At 41.5% G+C, this 18,914-nt stretch overlaps 1 protein-coding gene across 1 annotated transcript; it reads right to left on the bottom strand.

Moving 5' to 3' along the window:
• Window positions 1-10,296: 10,296 nt before the first annotated feature.
• LOC116963163 (coiled-coil domain-containing protein 201-like) lies at window positions 10,297-12,123 on the bottom strand. Its single transcript, XM_032998854.1, has 3 exons — window positions 12,087-12,123; window positions 11,306-11,874; window positions 10,297-10,383 (listed from the first exon to the last, which is right to left on the bottom strand). The coding sequence occupies exons 1-3, from the start codon at window positions 12,121-12,123 to the stop codon at window positions 10,297-10,299; spliced, it is 693 nt and encodes a 230-aa protein (XP_032854745.1).
• Between the last annotated feature and the right edge of the window lie 6,791 nt (window positions 12,124-18,914).

Raw genomic sequence — 18,914 nt, 5'->3', positions numbered from 1 at the left:
TTATATAAACGTAATGAACGCACACTAGACCAGGTTATGATAATTTAGGGAAGTATCAATCAGCAAGGCAATGCTTTTGTGTAGGCCATGGGACTTCAATGAAGTGAAAGTGGTGTATATGTTTATGTAGGCTCTGTTTGATGTAATACTACAACTCATCTACTGATCTCCATCTCTGACCCTGACATTGCTTTAAAGAACACAAACAGATAAGAGTCAGGAGGTTAAAAACATCCATGATGTAAAGTTGTGTTTACTGAAGACTTTTGACGGTAATTTTTAGGTGTCTCAACTGTTGTCCCCTAATTTGAACCACTTGTCAAAAGACACCACATGAATCCTAGGCAAGGGTCACTTTTCTACAAGACTTTCCACACTGGGTTCTCAGTAATTATTAGCCAATTACCTCGTTTTGCATGTTCAATAAAGTTTGGGATTTAAAAAATTTTTTTCTTTAAAGCCACGTGGAGTCTGGGTACAAGTCATCTTTATCCTCTAATCGCCAAAAGTTCAAGTGACTTGCCAAATAATTTCCTACTGGGACTGCCGCTCTGGATTTCTGTAAAAAACCCCAAAAGAACAAGTGGAATATCCTCATTATTTTTCTTTAGGTAAGAAACTAAGCCTGAATTGTAAGCTTAATATCCAAAACTACTGTGTGATACACTCATACACACATATATAGCATCAAGCATATGAAGAGAAACAGCCATGATAGAAATACAAAAAATCTATCTCCTTCTCTGTCGCTTATCCCCTATCAAAAATGCCTTATTTCATCTCTGTGGATTATTAGGAATTTATTATCCAAGTAATAGACAGTGCTTAGGTTATTGATGAATAATTGGATGCAAGCATTTATTGATTGATTGTCATCACTTTGTAGCAATGACATACATGCCATTTGATATTATTTTCCTATTCTGGTTGGGTAAGCATGACTTTTAGAATTAGGTTCTGGACACAGATAATGAAATGTTCTAAGTTTGTGTTTCACTAACTTTTGTAGAATGACTTTTGCTAATTTTTTCTTCCCAGCAATTAATTTTCCTAGGATGTGAAAAATATTTTAGAAATACCTAAAACTGCAGAAACTCCAGTGAGAGAAGAAAAGTGAGAGGCTGTCTCATGGCAAGTCTAGCTAGGGAAGGTTGTGGACTTTCTGCATCAAATCATGAGTCATTAGGTTCAAAAAAAGAGAGGAAAAAGTAATTTATTTCATTAGAGACACCCAATGTGTTTGGGCACGGAGTAAAACACTTTGTTCACAATCTTGTGAGTGCATAGACCAGCCAGATGATTATTTTCTAAGAACTGTTGAGCTCTTCTGACAAGACAGGTTAAAGTCCTTTGGTTATCCTACCATGGGCCAGCTGGTCCATGCAGCGGTGCACAAGTGTGAGTTTGTCTAGGTAGAGAAATAATCCAGAACCACGGGCTTGCTGTGCTATGACAAAGCTGAAAGCATGATGCAGAGTGTGAGTTCCTGTGCAGAGAGTTAATACAAAAAAGGCTTCTGCTTCACCCCTTCTGCTGTAGTCATCATTATTAACCCCTGGTAGCAGTGGAAATAAAGGCTTTTTGGTGCTTGCCAGAGGGAGCTATCAGGGACTTTGAAAAATGTAAATGATCCCTTTAGCACTGGCTCCAGGCACCTAAACTAGTATCAGCTGTTTAAATCTCTGTGTTCTTCAGCCACTGACTCTCAGGAGCACCCCCATGCAAGTAATGTGCCCTTTATGGCTGTGCCTGAGGGCTGCAGGCACTGATGACAGGAGTCTCCAGCCTTTACCACCATTCAGTTCACTTTCTTAAGTGGTTGATATCTTATGCTGATAAGGGAAAGGGTAAATTCTGCAGAGATTTACTCTAAATGTAACAGGGCTGTCAAATATGTATTAAGGCATCTCATGTGAAGGGCAGTTGGAGACAGCAACAGAAGGCTACTGCTTACTGTAATGTCTGGGTCTGTCAGATGGGTTAAATGCCAGGATGCACATGAAACTCCCCTTCCCAAACTAATACATGGCTTTCTAGGAACAAGCCTTTCCACATGCATTAGGGAGAAAAGGAGGGGGTACTGATGAAGAAAAAGTGAGATCCAGCTCCAGGCAAGGGGCACCATAGTTGCACAATTTAGGAGAAACGTGCCCGTGGGACAACAGCCAACAATAATTCCTTTTTATTGGCTTATACCTCACTACATGTAACCATGGATATTCTCTTTCCCAGGAGAGAGGCTGGATTTTGAAAGGAGCTTACTACTTAACCCAAAAATGGAGAAGACCCTGATGTTTCAAAGTCCTGCTCTTCTGAGGCTTCATGGAGGCTTTTCTCCTCCATGAGTACCTTTGGCTGTTAGTTCTAGAATCTAAAATGCCGTTCTTTTGCCTTCTTACCCTTCTCAAAATTACAATAAAAATAGGAATAAGTCATAGGACCCAGACCACAGTAAGTTAAGAGGTCCATTTTCTCTGGTTATCCATCCTATGAAGTGGGAAGCCAAAACTGGGGGACAAACATGCCTGAACTTTGCCTGCTACAGGAACAGGGGCTGGGCTGCAGGCAGAGCAGAAGGCAGCAGCCCAACATTCTCAGCAAGAGAGCAAGAAGACTGTTACTGACAGCAAAATGATACGCTGTTAAAACAGGAAGGCACTTTTCTCTGGATCATTCACAGTTGTTTTCCACATTCACTTCGGCACTTGTTCTTACAAAAATAAAAGAGTTTGCCCACCTGCTTTTGTCAATGAATCTATCCCTGCCTTTTGTCCTGGGGCATTTCTGATTTCAGCAATGCAATTACTATTAATTGCTGTTATAATATTGCTGCTAGTAATACCAAGAGTACTTTTTGTCAGGTTTCAGAGCCTCTACTGTTTCCCCAGAGAACAAGACAGGACTCTGGGACTTAAGTCAGTTCTAGAGAGCTTGAGGATTGCACCAAGAGCTGAAACCAGGTAAGCTGCTGCTGGGATTCAGGGTTGCCTGAGCTATTATTCAAACATCACCACTGTTGAATTAGTGTCCGGTAGTTATCAAGTGTGAAAGCTTTTGATGCTCACTGCAGCCTTAATCTACATGTATTTACTATTTCAGACTCTTTGCAGGGGATCCACAGTGAGGTATGGTCAAGTTCACACTGTCCAGAGGAACAAAGATTCTGAGAGGTGGTGGCCTCTTCTTGGGACCCCTGAACCTTTCTGTGTGGGGAGGGCAGGGCTTGTTTCTGTGGGAAGAGGTAGGAAAACAGCATGAAGACAAAGCACCTGTGAGACACAACACCCTTGTTCAGGCAGGTTGCTCTGTGGGGCACCTACTCTTGGGTGAATACACCCCAGCAAGCATTTTAGAGAAAACTGAAGCTGCTAACTCTACTTGTCAGCAGTTTTAAGGCTTCTTGAAGGAGAGCACGTTTTGCAAATAGAGATGTGAATGGGTTAATCCAACCTGTTATTATATCAAAATCACACTGGAGATAAGCTTGAATGTCACATGAATATTTGCCTGACCTACTGTATAAATAATCTCTGCCATCAAACACAGAGATCACACAGAGTTACTGGATTAAAAAAAAAAAATCAATATAATTAATGTATAATGAAACAAAGCAAAAAGCCAAGATTAGTTTGTCAAAGCACTTTGTTACAGATGAAAGCAGAGTGCCTCTCTTTACAAATAGGAATTTGCATTCAATAAATTACTGTGATTTTGCCTTCTGTAGCAAAGCCACATGGAAATTCATAAAACTTCTCATGACCCACAGCTTGGTGATGATAGGTTAGTTGTAAAAACTAAAACAGACACAGAGAAGCATTATTAGATGTCTCAAAGCTTTTCTCATGAAATCTGATTAATGGAGCTGTGGTAGAAATGCTTATATGATTAACTATAAAAGTAAGACTTTAATTTTATTTTTTGTTGTTGCTGTTGTTATTATGAACAGTGACTGGTTGACCATGACATAGTCAACATAACAAAAATAAACAACCCCCCCAACACCACCTTCTTTTTCATGTATTTTTCTACATTTTCATATATAGCACTTTTTTTTCTCACTTTGATTTGGTAATTTCTCAGTCTCCAAGATATATAGCTAGTGAAAACATGTTCTGCAGACTTATTAAGCATATACAAAAAAGTTAGACCTTTTAAAATATCAGTTCAAGTCATATTTTCCGTGAACTCCACTGATTTTGCCTTCTGAGAAACTGGAATGGCCAATTGACCTTTTTACGTGTCATGAGTCTCCTATTGTGTTTTTGCTTGCCTTGTTCATCTCTTCTCCAAAGGTAGTCATCACATTTTGCCAGTCTCATATAGGGGTCTTGCTCCGTGTTTTGTCTTCTTTAAGCAATTTTTATCATCACCCAGTTGTGGCCAAACTGCCACCCCCACCCCCCCCCCCCACTGAATATACACATCATATATGCTTGCATCATAACCTTTGTAGTATAAATTCCAATCCCACACCCTCAAGTGGACTTTTTCTCAGCTAGCCAGGGGCATTCAGGATGCCAAACAGCACTTCTTCCCCATCATCCCAGTTCTGCCTCTTCTTTGTTCCCTCTAGCAGTTACAATTATAACGCATATCCACTTAGCATGTGTTGTAATCTAAAGTTTTTGACTGCAATTGTAAACCTTCCATCTAATTGCAATGGCTTCCCTCCCATGGCAGCAAAGACTGTTCTTGTTGTTGAGTTATGGTTTGTACACGTTTTGGGGTTTTTTTGTGTGATTTTTTTCTCAAAGAGAAGCAACGAGTGATAAAGCACCCACCTCCTTTGTATGAATATTCTCATGCAGCACCAATTTGATTTAATTGCATGTTGTCTGATACAATAAATTGCTTGGTGCTATCTTGGCTGGGATGTATACTTTGAAACCCATTTTACCTAGGCATCTTGTAAGTGATTTTTTGGATCTAGTTCCTCTCTCAGTAAATTTGTCATCAGCACTGCCCATACTTTCTTTCCTATATCTGAATTCACTTCATCTTTCCATACTAGAAAGTCAGATTATTCCATTTCTAGGAAGAGAACCTTTGTTTTCCTATCCTAGCGGTATGAGATATTTCTTTTATCCTTTCATTCCTGGCATCTCCTCTTTAGGAGAAGATGTAAGATCCGAGCTTTAGGAGGCTTACAGTATCTGCCAGTAGAAGAGGGTCACTAGAGGGGCCAAACCTGCAATGACATGAAGATCTGAAAGCAGAAGCCAGTTAGAAGAGGACATGTAGAGGTAGGAAAGGCCAAAAGAATGGAATAGAGGACAATAAAAGGGATCAAAATGGCAGCGACAATAAGAAGCAGTGAAGAGATTACTTATTTCTTTATTTTTTTTGCTCCCTGGGAGTAATGAAGGAGGTTCCCCTCCTTCTTCTTACAATTTCTTCAATAAAAATGAATTAAAGCAGAAAAAATCCCACCGATAGAATACCACAGATGCAAGACTGTGAGTCACTCACCTACCATGCAAGTTCAGTCTTCATTTGTAACGAATAAGGCCGAGTAGAACAACGTTGACAGGTAACACCTGGAAGCCCTAACTCCACGATAAGTCTGGAGGTGGTGATTACTGCCTTGTGACCTGGGACACTTGGTTCCAAGGTCCTGTCTCAGATGAGAAGGGGATTAGAAACGCAGCCTCCCGCTTCCCAGAGTTTTATCGTGAGGACTGCTGAAACTAAAGGCAGATAGCTATACCTCCTGCCTGGCCGGCATCTGCTGCGCCCCTCCTGTGCCCGTGTCCCATTTCGGGGTGGGACTGACGTAAAGCACCGCGAGACCCTGTGCGTGGGCAGGCCCAGGAGGACGGCAACCAGGAGCTGCTGCCAAGCTCCAAGGGCCTTTGCATGCCCACTGGGACTGGCCGCACCATCAAGCAGAATTTTGTTGTACAGGGGCATTCGGTACCTACATAGCAATACAAAGGCTGAGCAGGAGATCTGAGGTTTTCTGGAGGGGGTGGAAGGGCATACATCCTAGGTGGGGTCCTGGGATCTGGGCCTAGGTCTAGTTTTTAATAACATTTGAAAATATTACCCAATAGCTTCAACTGGTCCAACTTTTCTAGGTGCTGCTAGGCTGTCAAAACTGCAGTATGATTGTTCGTTTTTTTTTCTCTAAGTCAAGTGTTGAGGAGTGAGCTGTTTTAATAGGCATTGCGGACTGCAACAACAGATGAGCTAAGGAAGACTTTTGTGCTTGTATATCTTATAGAAGAAAACACACTGGAGTGCAGGTCAGTGCCACTGCTGTGTGATTTGTTACTCAGGGTTTTGTCCATAGCAGGACTGTAACTATGTTTTGATTTGGAGAAAAAAAAAAAAATCTCTTTTTATTTAAGAGTTTTCCACTTTTCCTAGTTATCCTAAAATTGTCCATCTCTTATGAGCAAAGAAGTCACTCCGTTACCAGTTCTCTGTTGTTTAAATCTGAAATATGTTAAATATGTGTGCTAAACATTTTTCTCTTCGATCTGACCTCCTAGAGAAGCACTGCAGCTGGGCAGAGCACTCCCAGCTCTGTCAATAGGAGTGTTACCATTGCTTCAGTGGGAACAAGGCTGAGCTCATAAATCCAGGGTGAAGACATTTCTGTCTCTTCCCTCTGTTCTTAGTAGTGTTTTTGTTCTTCTCCATCCAACATCATGCTTAGTCACCATCAGCAGGTAGATTGTGTAATATCCAGAGACAAGTGTACTGAAAACAGTTCCCAAGGTCAAGGTCATAGCATAGCTCCTAAAGGAAAAATACTGCCCTAAAAGAACACCCTCAGTGGGGAGGCTGTTCTGAACTTACAAACATGTTCAGAGTTACATTGGAAAGCCAGGACAAGAGCAAGGCTCAAGAACCTGTCGCAACTCTGATTCACATTCATCCATGCAGAAAAGGGGCTTTTTATTTTACTGAACCTGGTGCCTCGGGGATTATCTTCTCATATGAATCTGGTGTCTGTAGTCCCTAATCTTTCCCAGACTCAGCACCTGCAATCCATACTCAAGGACGCTAATAGTTAGAGAGGCCTATTTTTTGGAGGTGTTGGACTCTATGGTTCCCTTTAAGATTTTTTTTTTTTTTTTTTTTTACACTGTGGTGACATTGCAATATAAATATGCATAAAAACACTTTGCACATGAAGAGAGTTGTTAACCAAAGAGTCATGTGCCATTGTCTGTACTAGGGGATGAACATTAAACAACATTGAAACTGCATACTACTTGTGCCTCTCTCGAGGCCTATTCTTTTCAAAGTATATGTATATACTGTAACAGAAAACTAGCTGTATCATTAAACTCCAGTAAACTTTAATAGATATACTTGTATGTGAAGTGCAATAATAGCAGTATAGTTTTGTATGTGTAGTTTGATATATGTAGTTAAATATTCCTTAACATCCTGGCTTTTAAAAATTGGGGACAAGACTTTATTTGGGAACATCATTCACTAGGGGATAACATGTAGTTTAGTACTATGTAGGTCTGGTTCAAGTCCCTTCATATTCTAACCTATAATTAGCAATAATACTGTTGAGGTAGAGTATCAGACACGTTTCAGAAAATCCCTGAAGCACCAATTAAGTGTATTGATATTTTCTCATGAAAGGCTATCAGAGCAATATTTAGGAAATACATGAACACCTAAATTACTGTGACATAAAGGCTATACAGTCTTTTGTATTTCTTTTTAAACATTCCGGAGAAAGAAAAGTGATTTCCAAAATCCCAAAAGCCCTTATTTTTTTTTGCATCTGTCTGTCTGATACTGCTTCAGGACTTGCAAAGACCCAAACTCAAACTCAATCCTGTGTTACCACTCTAGGCAATTTGTTTCCCTCCACTGAGGAAAGTCTCTGGGATTTTACTGGCACCAAGTGGTTCCATCAATTTGGCAAGGTGGCAGCCTTGTTCCCTGGAACACTTTCCCAGCAGTTACTGTGTTCTGAACCTTAGAAAGTTTTGCATCGCACTTGACACAAACCCAAAGACTTCTTAGATGTTAAGCAGCCCTATTCCCCAGATTCCTCTTGCATTTGATGTAGCCCAAAGCAGGGCCTGAGAAGGACTCTCCCAGCAACTATATCCCTGGCCTGCTAAGGGCTGGAACTTGGTCCATTTAACCTTCAATGACCTTTCCACTTGGCCTGGCATCGTGGAGGGGGTCAGCCTAAGTGGACAAAGGCACTTCGGGGGTACAGTAGCTGAGTCTGAGTTTTAGCAGAAGGCTGACACTGGATATCAGAGGGTATCAAATGGGCAAGCAGTGAAGAGCAAGCATGGAAGACAGGTGACTTCTGTGTCTTATTAGGAAGGAAGCCACTAGAGGCCAGATTGGAGAAGATATTAAATAGAGACATTTGAAGACCAAGGAACTGGATGGGCTCAGGCAGGAGCCAAGAGTGACTTCAAGAGGTGAGTGGGAGAGAGAGAAGCAGAAGCAATATCAAGACTTTCTGAGACCAGGATGAGAAGCCTGAAGAAAGAACAAGTGGAGCTGGCTATCGGGGAAGGTACAAATAAACAAGAGACAGAACTGGGTCATTTGGATTAAGCATTGGGTCATGTGGCCAGAATAATCTGTGCTTGTCCCAGGGGTAGAGGAAGGTTTTACTCTAACCTTGCACTTGCCTGATCTTAGTTCAGCCCCTGGCACAAATCATAGATGCTGATGAAATGCCTGCAAGCTCAAGGGGAATAGCAGCACATCTGCAACCATGCCTATTTTATCTCAAAAGCAGCTTGGGATCTACATCAGCCAGGAGCTCCCTGGTTGCCAGAGGAACCTGTAAGGGCCAGACAAGCAGCCTGGGTAACACATACAAACAAATACCAGAACATTAACTAACCATCAAACCGAATGAGCATGCCTTGTCTGGTGACCTGAGGGGCAACTTCACCCCTCTGTCTGGCTACCGCAAAAAGCCAGCTCTGAGGACAAGGCTGTTCTCCTGAGACACTTGGAAGAATTTGACTTCAGGAATCATCAGCAAAAACATCCTAATTCCTTTTAAATCCTGAGAGAGGTTGTAAAATTCTTGCATATCTGAGCATAACACAGCTGCTATTGGTTAGCCTGTCTCATAATGTTGGTTTGGGCTGTGCTTCTGCTTCTCTGCTGTCCTGGACATGAGATACTACAAGATTCAGTGTGAGAGAAGGAAATGCAAAAGCTTCCCTTGCCTCCATCTTTAATTTGCAGCTTCTTTTGAACAGGACCTCTCCTCTTTGGAGTAATTACATAGTGCCTGGGACAGGCTACAAAATGCATATAGCCAGGAAGGTGCATGTGCTAGAGCCACACATGTGCAGGAGTATGTGCATGCACATGGTAAATCTATTCTGGATCTCTGCTGCTGACACCCCACAGATCACGCAGAGGTGTTAAACCCTGACTAAAGAGTAAATAACAGATACCAGTAGGACCTAACATAAGCATTATGCTTTTCGCATGACTTTTTGACCGGTGCCTCAGAAAGCACTGCTGTGAGCTAAATTGCCCTTTGCCAGTACAACTGTCAGGGAAGACACCCTTCTTCCCTCACCCCTCTCCCGGCCTCCATGCAGCAGCTACAGGAAAAAAAAAAAAAAAAAAACCAAACAAAAACCACCAAAAAAACCCAACAAAAACCCCATACCCCCTCAGAGCACACAGCTGAGCATTAAGGATCTTCAGTGCAACAGCAAGGTGCATTTACAATCCAGGGCTGGGGCAAACTCATTTTGAGCCAAAACTCCAAAACAAACTGTCATTAATTAGTAATCTCTAGAGAGTGGCCTCCCTCCTTGGTGCCTCTCGCTATTTCTTCATCTCCCCAGCTAACAGCAAAAACATTACCGATTGCATCAGCTCTGATTACTCTTTAGATGAGGAGATTCTCCTTTGGCTAACCAGGATTACACTCTGTATGGCCACTAGGACTTTGTCACTTAAGGAACATTAGCAGTCCTAGAAGATTTGAACAGAACACAGAAGAGTATGGTCAGGAAGAGCTGTGGCAGGATGAAGGATGATTCTTACACCAAAGTTCTCCCTCCTTTCTTTGTTCCAGGCCTTCAGCCATTATAAATTAACATTGGCTCTCATGTAGAAGCACTTCTTAATTTGTACCCAACTCCTCCTAGATTTAAGGGGGGGTGTAAAAATCATAAACCAACCAAACAAACAAGAAAATAACATTTTGGAAGGAAAGAGGAAGTCTAACAGGCACTATAGTCAGGTGTGTGATTAATAAATCCTAGAACCAGCTATTCACACAAGAAGGATGTAATAGCACTAATTCCATAGGTAGTTCAGTCAAGCTTCTTCAATTGTCAGTTCGTGTTCAGTTGCTTCCTCAATGTTTTTAAGTTGACGAAGCACCCATTCTTTTTGTCTCTTTCTCTGTTACAGGAAAGAAAATATTATTTAGTCAACCTAATCCATTCAGATGCCACCTGCTTTAAAAAACAAACAACATATACAAAGGCATTATGAACCCAACTGAATTTTGGCTGGTTTTCTATTTGTTTTAAGCTAAGAAGCCTTAGCTTAAAGCTAAGAAGCCAGAGTGGGTGAGTTTTCCTGAGTTTCCAACCCACCCATGAATAGTATGGTACAAGGGAAGAACCAAACCAGAACAGAATTTGATGTCGTCACAGCAACGTGAGCTGGCTTTCAGAGTCTAACTCTGCTGCCTCCCTTTTCTTTTGTAAGCTTTCCACAGGGTTCTTTCCAGTAATCAGAGTTCTAGAAAACTGAGTTCTTGTGCTCCACAGAACAGAAAAATAAAGTCCTGCATTAGGTCTATTAATCTAAGCTTTCCTCAGGAAACCCTATGCTAGTCAAAGGACTGCACAGATGCTCCCATTTGCAATGACTGGCATTCTTTTTATAAAGCACTAAAATTCGGATTTAAACAATGAAATAAGAATATTATTTGTTTCTCCAGTTTTAGTTAATTTGCCAACATTAAGGAACTTGAGAATTTAAATCACTGATTTCTTCCATTCTTAAGTTTCTCTTAAATAAATCTATATTTAAAAAATGTACTTTTGCACTTGTGTACACAACTAGTCATGCAAGCTCACAAGCTGAAGCAAGTTCTAGTTTGCAAGACTGTATCCCATGCAGTCTGTGATTAGGAATGATACCACAGAGTCTAGCAGGCTATGATCCAGTTCATAAATACTGATTCTCACTGGTAAAGCTGTGAAAGTGTTCCATAACTACCATTTTCCCACATTACTAGGAAGACTTGTATATATTCAGCATTGGTAGGAAATTGTATAGTTTAGCTATTTCATAACTAAGGGAAAGCCATTACCACAAGAGCTTTATCGGTTTTCTTCTTTCTATTTTTTACTACTGGGACATCTTTTATCCCTGGTATTCCAGTAACAAGCCATGAAGGTCCACTCTTGGGGCTTACTGCAGCGTCCTCATATGCTTTGGTGGGAGCTTGAGTTTCCACATTTAGAACAACCTTGTCACTTGGCTCTTCATTTGATTCATCTGAGGCCAACACCGTGGAAAGCCTCCTTCTAGAAAATACAACCTGGGAGCTTTGGCTTATCTCTTGGTTTAGTTCTTGTGAGTCAAACACTGTTGAAAGCCTTTTCGGGGACATATGAGGGATGTATGCTTCAGCACCTACTAATGATACCCGAGATAATGATCTACTTAGATTTGATTTTGGCACTGGAGATCCATAAACTCTCTTACTGACATCTTGGTACTTGATTGACTGATTTGTCAGATCTGTAAGAGATGGCATTGTTCTTGAAAGCATCGAGTCCACTGGAGTGCTGTGTTTCACCATTTTCTTTTTCAAAGATCTTTTAACATTCAGAAAAGAATCTTCTTCCTCTGACATTTTGAAGTCAAGGTTATTGCCTTAAGAAAATAAGAAGATAAAATTATGTCATTGCTCACATAGCAAGAGATGCTGTGTAAGGTGTTAAGCTCCTGCAAAACCAAATTCAAGGTGTTCCTATTTTCATGTCTGCATTCTGTATTTACATGGAATTTATCCTTTGCATAGATCAGTGTTCTTCAAGGGTTTGGAAGAGCCATGTTGGAAACAGTTTGTTACATACAACACTTACTCTTGTCCCTGCTCTCTGCACGTGGAGCTCCATGCATGCTAGAGTTTTTTAAAGATATATCATTAACTGCAACATCATTAAGACAGTGTTTTCTCCTTCAGAGTACATGAATAATATACTTGCAGGGTTGCAGCTGCTAACACTGGGTAGGTAAATGAAAACTGTTAGATGCCAGAGGAATTACCATAGTATAGCAAAAATTGAACTGCTTTAGGGATGGGGGGAGAAGTTCTGGATTCAAGCAAAGCAACTTAGTCCAACTGCCATATTGTTTCTCTTATTTTCTTAAAAGGGAGTTCACAAACCTCTCACTCTCTCCTACTTACTTGACGTTTGGCTTACTTCTGCTGATCCTAAACTAAGAACTATGTTCTGTGCAAGCCTGTTTTCAACTGAATCTACAACAGTGGCAATGTTGTTTTTGTTGTTAGTGTTTCCCCTACCCACTTGCCAACCCCCAACAAAAAGGCACTTGATTTCTTACACACGAAGAAGCCTAAAATAAATATATTCAGTTTAAGATACATTTAACATACATATCTTAATTAGATGAGCAGTTAAGCACTCCTAGTAACTGTTGAACTCTACTTTCATGAAGCAGTTCGGATATTCCATGCAGATTGATTGCATGAAGTTCATCAAGGGGGACAGTATGCTTCAAGTGCCCCTGTTCTAAACCCTGTTGATCAAAGGCCTTGGCAGGAGTTGGGGGGGCAGACATGGGATGACAGGACTATGATGAAAGGGGGTACAGCAGGACGGGGAGATGCGTTTGCTGAAGTAAAAAGCATCAGCTCTCCACTCCTTGTCAGTGTTTTTCACCTGTGTAGGGTCTGAGTTTGTTTCACCTCCCCTTTGTATTTCTAAAGAACAGGAGGCAAGAGCTAGAGCACTGAATCTTTAATACAGTGAGAGTCAGGTGTTTTGAGTTTTTTTTGTTTTGTTTTTTTTTTTTTTTCCTTCTTAGAAAGATATTGGGGGGGGGGGGGGGGGGGGGGGAAGAGGGAAGAAAAACCCCTTGTCACTTTTATTTAGATACCCATTTCTCCTCTCCTTAGCAGTGCTAGCTTGTGTGACACATTATAATCAGCACTCAGTCTACAGACTCTGCCTTTTTCCTTTCCTCTTCAGCCAGACTGACATCCCTTGGTCTTTATCACAGAAGCTTACTGGCAGTAAACTTGCATAATTAAACTTAGAGAGGGAATAAGGACCTTGCAAACACCCCCACCCCTCCACAAGCCCATCCTCAGTTATACATTTTAATGCTTACTCATTAAAGTCTAGATGGTCAATTAAAAGCTATTTTTGATTTGGAGTTAGTTTTTAAATAATGTTTTCAGCTAAAATTTCTGAAGAAAACAGCAAAATGTATTTTTTTTCCACACCTTCCTATGATTTAGAAATATATTTATAAGCAACAAACTTTTTTTCTGCTCAGTTGTTTTAATAACACCATTATAGTTAAAGGAGGGGAAAAGCCTAAAAACAACAGAGAGATAAACCATTTAAGAACGTCAGAGTCTACCGTGGAGAACATAGCTTGCAGCAACTTTGACAAAAAGAAAACAGGCTTACCAGCTCTCCCAGGTTCGTGTCTGATACCTCCCTCAGGTGATCTGGCTTCAGGTGCTACCTCACTTTTTATAGCCCTGCAAGCCTCCCAACATCTTTTGCTGCAGAGACTCCCTAAATCACACATACAGCATTATTTAAGGAGTTTCAGTAGTGCTGCTGACTGAATAAACTACTAAATAGAAATCAAGGATGAATTAATCATAGGAAGATGGGCTAGCCAGCTTATCTATTTGCTGTTTATTGCTATTTAATCTCTGCTGCTTGCTGCCTATTTCACTCACAAAAATACATCTAGTGGTTAATTGGCTTCACATGGCTGCTTAAGGCACACTGAGGATCTGTCACAGGGTGGATGGATGGTGATGGATGTATGTATGGTGATGGAGTGTATCTCTTCCCATCCTGATTTTATTTTCTCACTACTTTTCTTGCCCAAACAGTAAATGAGTAAACAAATGTTAAATCTGCCATGAAAAAGCTCTTCTTTAGGAAAACAGGTAGTGAGAATAAACTGAAGATTATTTTGCCGCAGTCTGAATTTCACGGTGTTTGCAGCTAACAACTGTGGAAATGGCGGAGTTTGATCTTGAAGCAAGTGGCTTCAAAACATCCGCTGTCAGACGAGGGTTGCAGGGGTTAGAAATGGTATGGTTCAGGTGCAATTTTTGTCGACAGAGAAAAGCAGCTGGACTGCACCAGCCCCGCTCAATTGCAAATCAGTTCTGTGGTGGGTGGCAGCAGACAGCTGCTGTCACACGCTGTGGAGCAAGCACAGGCGTGAGGGAGCACATATTGGGGTAGCCCCTTTTGACAAAGCATGACCTGTGGACCTTTAAAATCTCAGCTGATCAGACAGACCTAATTTCAGGGCTTTATGGGGGTAACCCGAGGGTGTAGAGAGCAGCTGGTGCAGACAGAGAGGCTAAGGGCTGATCTCACTGGGATTTCAACTTGTGGTTCCAGGGAGTCTGGGCATTTCAAACCTAATCATAAACCCCCCTCTCTTGCTGAATTAATAATTGCACTATGAATAGAGAATTGGAGCTACCAGTTCAATATTTAGGAATAACAGTCTGTCAGTATATGGGGAAAGTTGCTAGGTTTAAATTATGTGCCCCTAAGGAACTGAAAGAGAGCTTGAGAAATGGAGGCACTTTACAATCACATGGATTGCACAAGTAAACATCCTGGAAATAAATAGGCTCTCCAGGATAAGCTATTTATTTCCTAAACTCCCAGGGGAAGTTCCTACAGGAGTATTTTGAGAACTAAACAAAAACTATTTTGAGATATTTGTGGCTAGGCAAAAAAAAAAAAAAAAAAAAAAAAAAAAAAATTAAAAATCTCAGTCCTTTATAAACACAGAAGAGGCTAGACCAACCCTTACCTCATTTTGAATATTAGTAGTTAGTTTTCAAACTAGTGGCCTTGTGGCTTGGTGAGCAAACCCACCAGGTCAACCATATTGTACCTTGTAGAGCTTGACAAGCCAGTTCCTTATATAGCACGGAGCCGAGAGTGATGTCTTGGCACAGTGGTGCAATGTTTGCACTGTCCTGCTATGTCAGTGGGACATAACACTGCCTCTCCCAGCAAGGCAGTGGTGCAAACAACTCTGTGCAGCACAAACCTGCATGGGGAGCTTTTTGGTGGGTCTGAGCAACGTTGACGTCATCTCACTGGACCCCTTCAAAAACTCCTGGCCTTGACATCCAGCCTGTGCTTTTCCCTCCTCACCATGCTTGCCCTCACTTTCTAGTGTAGCCTTTTCATGTCATCTCACAGTCTACCAGTGCTGTCTGTAGCTGCATCGACTTTATGCCTACCTTCTACGGTCTTTTCCTACAAACCTCTTAAAAAATAACCTTTTCCTGCAAAGCCATTACTTGCTGTTTCCTCTGGTTCCTTGTCAGATGTTCTCGAGATATAAATTAGGAGATTTGCAAATTCTTCTCACTGTTAACCATGGCTTCTCTTATGTCCTACAGATTTAGCTTTTTATGAAGTGGTGTCAGGATGTTACGGGGAACAGGAAGGACATAACTATGCAGAGATCAGACAGAAAAGAGTCCAAAATGAATGTAAGTATGCAGAGCTCAGCAGATCAGCTGCAGTGATGATATTAGTTTGGCCTTGGTGTATTTGTAGCCCGGACATGAAACACCCAAGCTCTGGCATGAGTGGTACTTTGAAGGCTTCTTGCATCTTTCAAAGAATGACACATACTGTGTCCTGCGCTCACACCTCTTCATTGTGAACCATTCCTTCATTAAAATGACAGTCCTTGATATGACCGTCTTCCTTCTCATCAGTTTCTACCTGATATTTTGGAGCAATAACTCTATGTCTGGATCCAGCTGTTTGGTCTACGTTTACACGTCTTCCTCTTTTTTGCTACGTGATGCAAGATGGCACACAATTCTAGCAATATTATTATGCACCTCTGCATATACTATATCAAACCTCCCACTGCTTTATGTTTATGGCTTGAAAGATTATTTTGTTGATCTCATTTTAGGAGATAACTTCATCTCACTTTCTAAATTAGTTCAAAAAATACAAAAACTACATAGGAAATTATTTAAACTTTTTTACTGTGTTCCCTTGTGGGAAACATTAATGCTTAATATTTTTACTTCCAAAACCAACAGAAGTGGGAAAAACAAGAACAGCACAGTGTTTTGTTAAAATTTCAGCCCTTTCATTCCCGTTCAAATGCATGAATTCACTTCAAACACATGGGAGTTTGAGGAGGCCTCATCTGGAAGAGCGCGAAACTGGAATTATTTTTCAGTTTACCAAGGAGTAACATAAATACAGGGACATAAAGAGACACCTAGTATTCTGGTCTAATCTGAGAGACTGTTCTTCTTCAATTGCTGCTCTATTAATTTCTTCATTTCCCACTGTGATCATGTTGCCAAACAATTCTCCTGAAGGGAACTTGGATGCTGAACCAACCCTTGGCTCATATGCTTCCCTAACACATTATATTGAATTGTATATTAGTTCTAGTTTGTGAAGTCACAAATCTTGCAAAATTGTCCAAGCAGTTAGGAGCTAGGGGCAGTCTTTTGTGGGCAGAGCAGTATCAGGAATCCTCCCAGCTCTTGCAACTACTCTGGTGGTTTTGGTGGAGAGGATGGTTCCACAGAGAACTACACAATAGGCAGTAGGAGCTGGTAAGTGGAGCTCAGCACCCTACTCCGTCTGATGACCCATGGTAGGGCGGCTCTTTTTTGGAGAACTGGAAGGAAGAAAGAAGAGCCAGGAGAATAGAAATGGTGGTGGGGAGCAAAAGGAGGGTAAAAAGAAGAAAAAGAAATGAAGAGAGGGACACAGAGGTGAAAATGCTTTCCTAAATTTAGAGCCACGTGGAAAGAATACATTGGAAGAAAGATTAAAGGAATAGTCAAGATAAAAAGTAAAATGAAAGGAAATTAAACAGTATTTCCTAAATGAGTTAGAAGGCTTACACCCAGATTATGAGTTGTTTATGGATGAAAATGCATATCTATTAAAATGCAAATGTGATTCAAATTCCCATATCCTATTCTTCCTGTATCTGTGTTTTGTCTATAAGCAAGTCAAACAGGGGTGCTGTAAGACTGCTGATAAGGGTGAACTCCTCAGTAAAAGTAGAATTGGAACATCTCATTTGTTGACATGAAGGCTGAAACCAGCATGGAGCCTCATCATGAGCTCACTTTTGCAGAATAGTGCCTCCTTTGGTCTTTCCAGCATTAGGTACAGTGAAGCTTGCAAAAGGAGCAGACCCTGTGTCCCTGTGAATCGTAAGCTCCTTGGGCAGCCATGGACATTGAAATGAAAGAGTCCAACACTCCCTGTGGATTTAGCCTCTTTAGGTACATAAAGCTACACAGAGGAACTCAGAGGGTCTTTTCAAAAGCACCTTAACGCTTTATTTCCACTTATTTCAGTAGGAATTACATGCCTTGGAAGTACTGAAAATCCTGAAATTTGTGATAGGAAATACAAAATAAACATTTTATATATGTGTTTTGAAGATAGGAAGAGAGAAAATGAGGGGAGGGGAGGGGAGGGGAGGGGAAGGGAGGAGAGGAGAGGAGAGGAGAGGAGAGGAGAGGAGAGGAGAGGAGAGGAGAGGAGAGGAGAGGAGAGGAGAGGAGAGGAGAGGAGAGGAGAGGAGAGGAGAGGAGAGGAGAGGAGAGGAGAGGAGAGGAGAGGAGAGGAGAGGAGAGGAGAGGAGAGGAGAGGAGAGGAGAGGAGAGGAGAGGAGAGGAGAGGAGAGGAGAGGAGAGGAGAGGAGAGAGGAGAAAGGAGGAGAAAGGAGGAGAAAGGAGGAGAAAGGAGGAGAAAGGAGGAGAAAGGAGGAGAAAGGAGGAGAAAGGAGGAGAAAGGAGGAGAAAGGAGGAGAAAGGAGGAGAAAGGAGGAGAAAGGAGGAGAAAGGAGAAAGGAGGAGAAGAACACAATGACCATTGAGACAACTGCTGACCACTTCGAGGCTGACCAAAAGCTAAAGCAGGTTATTAAGGGCATTTTCCAAATGCCTCTTAAACACTGACTGGCTTGGGGTATCAACCACCCCTCCAGGAATCCTGTTCCAGGGTTTAACCACCTTCTTGGTAAATAAATGCTTCCTAATGTCCGGTCTAAACCTCTGCTGATGCAGCTTTAAGCCATTCCCACGGATCCCAGGGAGAAGATCTCAGCACATCCCTCTCCACTTCCCCTCATCAGGAAGCTGTAGGGAGCCATGAGGTCACTTCTCAGCCTCCTTTTCTCCAAACTAGACAAAGCCAAAGTCTTCAGCTGCTCCTCAGAGAACATGCCACCCAGCCTTTTCACCAGCAAACCTTTGCTGAAACCTTCAGAAACCAAGGACTATATGAATCCTTTGTGGTTTGTTAAACAAGCTTTTCAGTGCCTGAAAAACACTTATATACATTTATGAACTTGCTCTCCAGCAACTTTAAAGTTTTCACCTTTTGGAAGACTTTCCTCATAGTTGGTAGAATTCTGCTGATTAAGATCACTGGAGAAAAATACAGCATTATTTGTAGTGGTAGTGTGGAAGTCGTTCCTTTTCAACTGTTGGAACGTCCCATTTTTCAGAGTGTCAGTGACCTTTTTTCTGGCCAGAGTCAAGGTCAGTGTCTTTGGCTGCAGTGTCCAGGAACAGACCTAAGTGTGGTATAATTCACACTCCAAGTCCTGTTATACGAGCATCTCATAAGCAGCCTGAGAGGAAGGCTTTAGGGAATCCT

The sequence above is a fragment of the Tyto alba genome, unplaced genomic scaffold (assembly GCF_018691265.1).
Source record: "Tyto alba isolate M040663 unplaced genomic scaffold, T.alba_DEE_v4.0 Super-Scaffold_48, whole genome shotgun sequence".
NCBI lineage: Eukaryota > Metazoa > Chordata > Aves > Strigiformes > Tytonidae > Tyto > Tyto alba.
The sequence above is the reverse complement of the archived record's forward strand: the minus strand, read 5'-3'. Positions and strand labels throughout refer to the sequence as shown.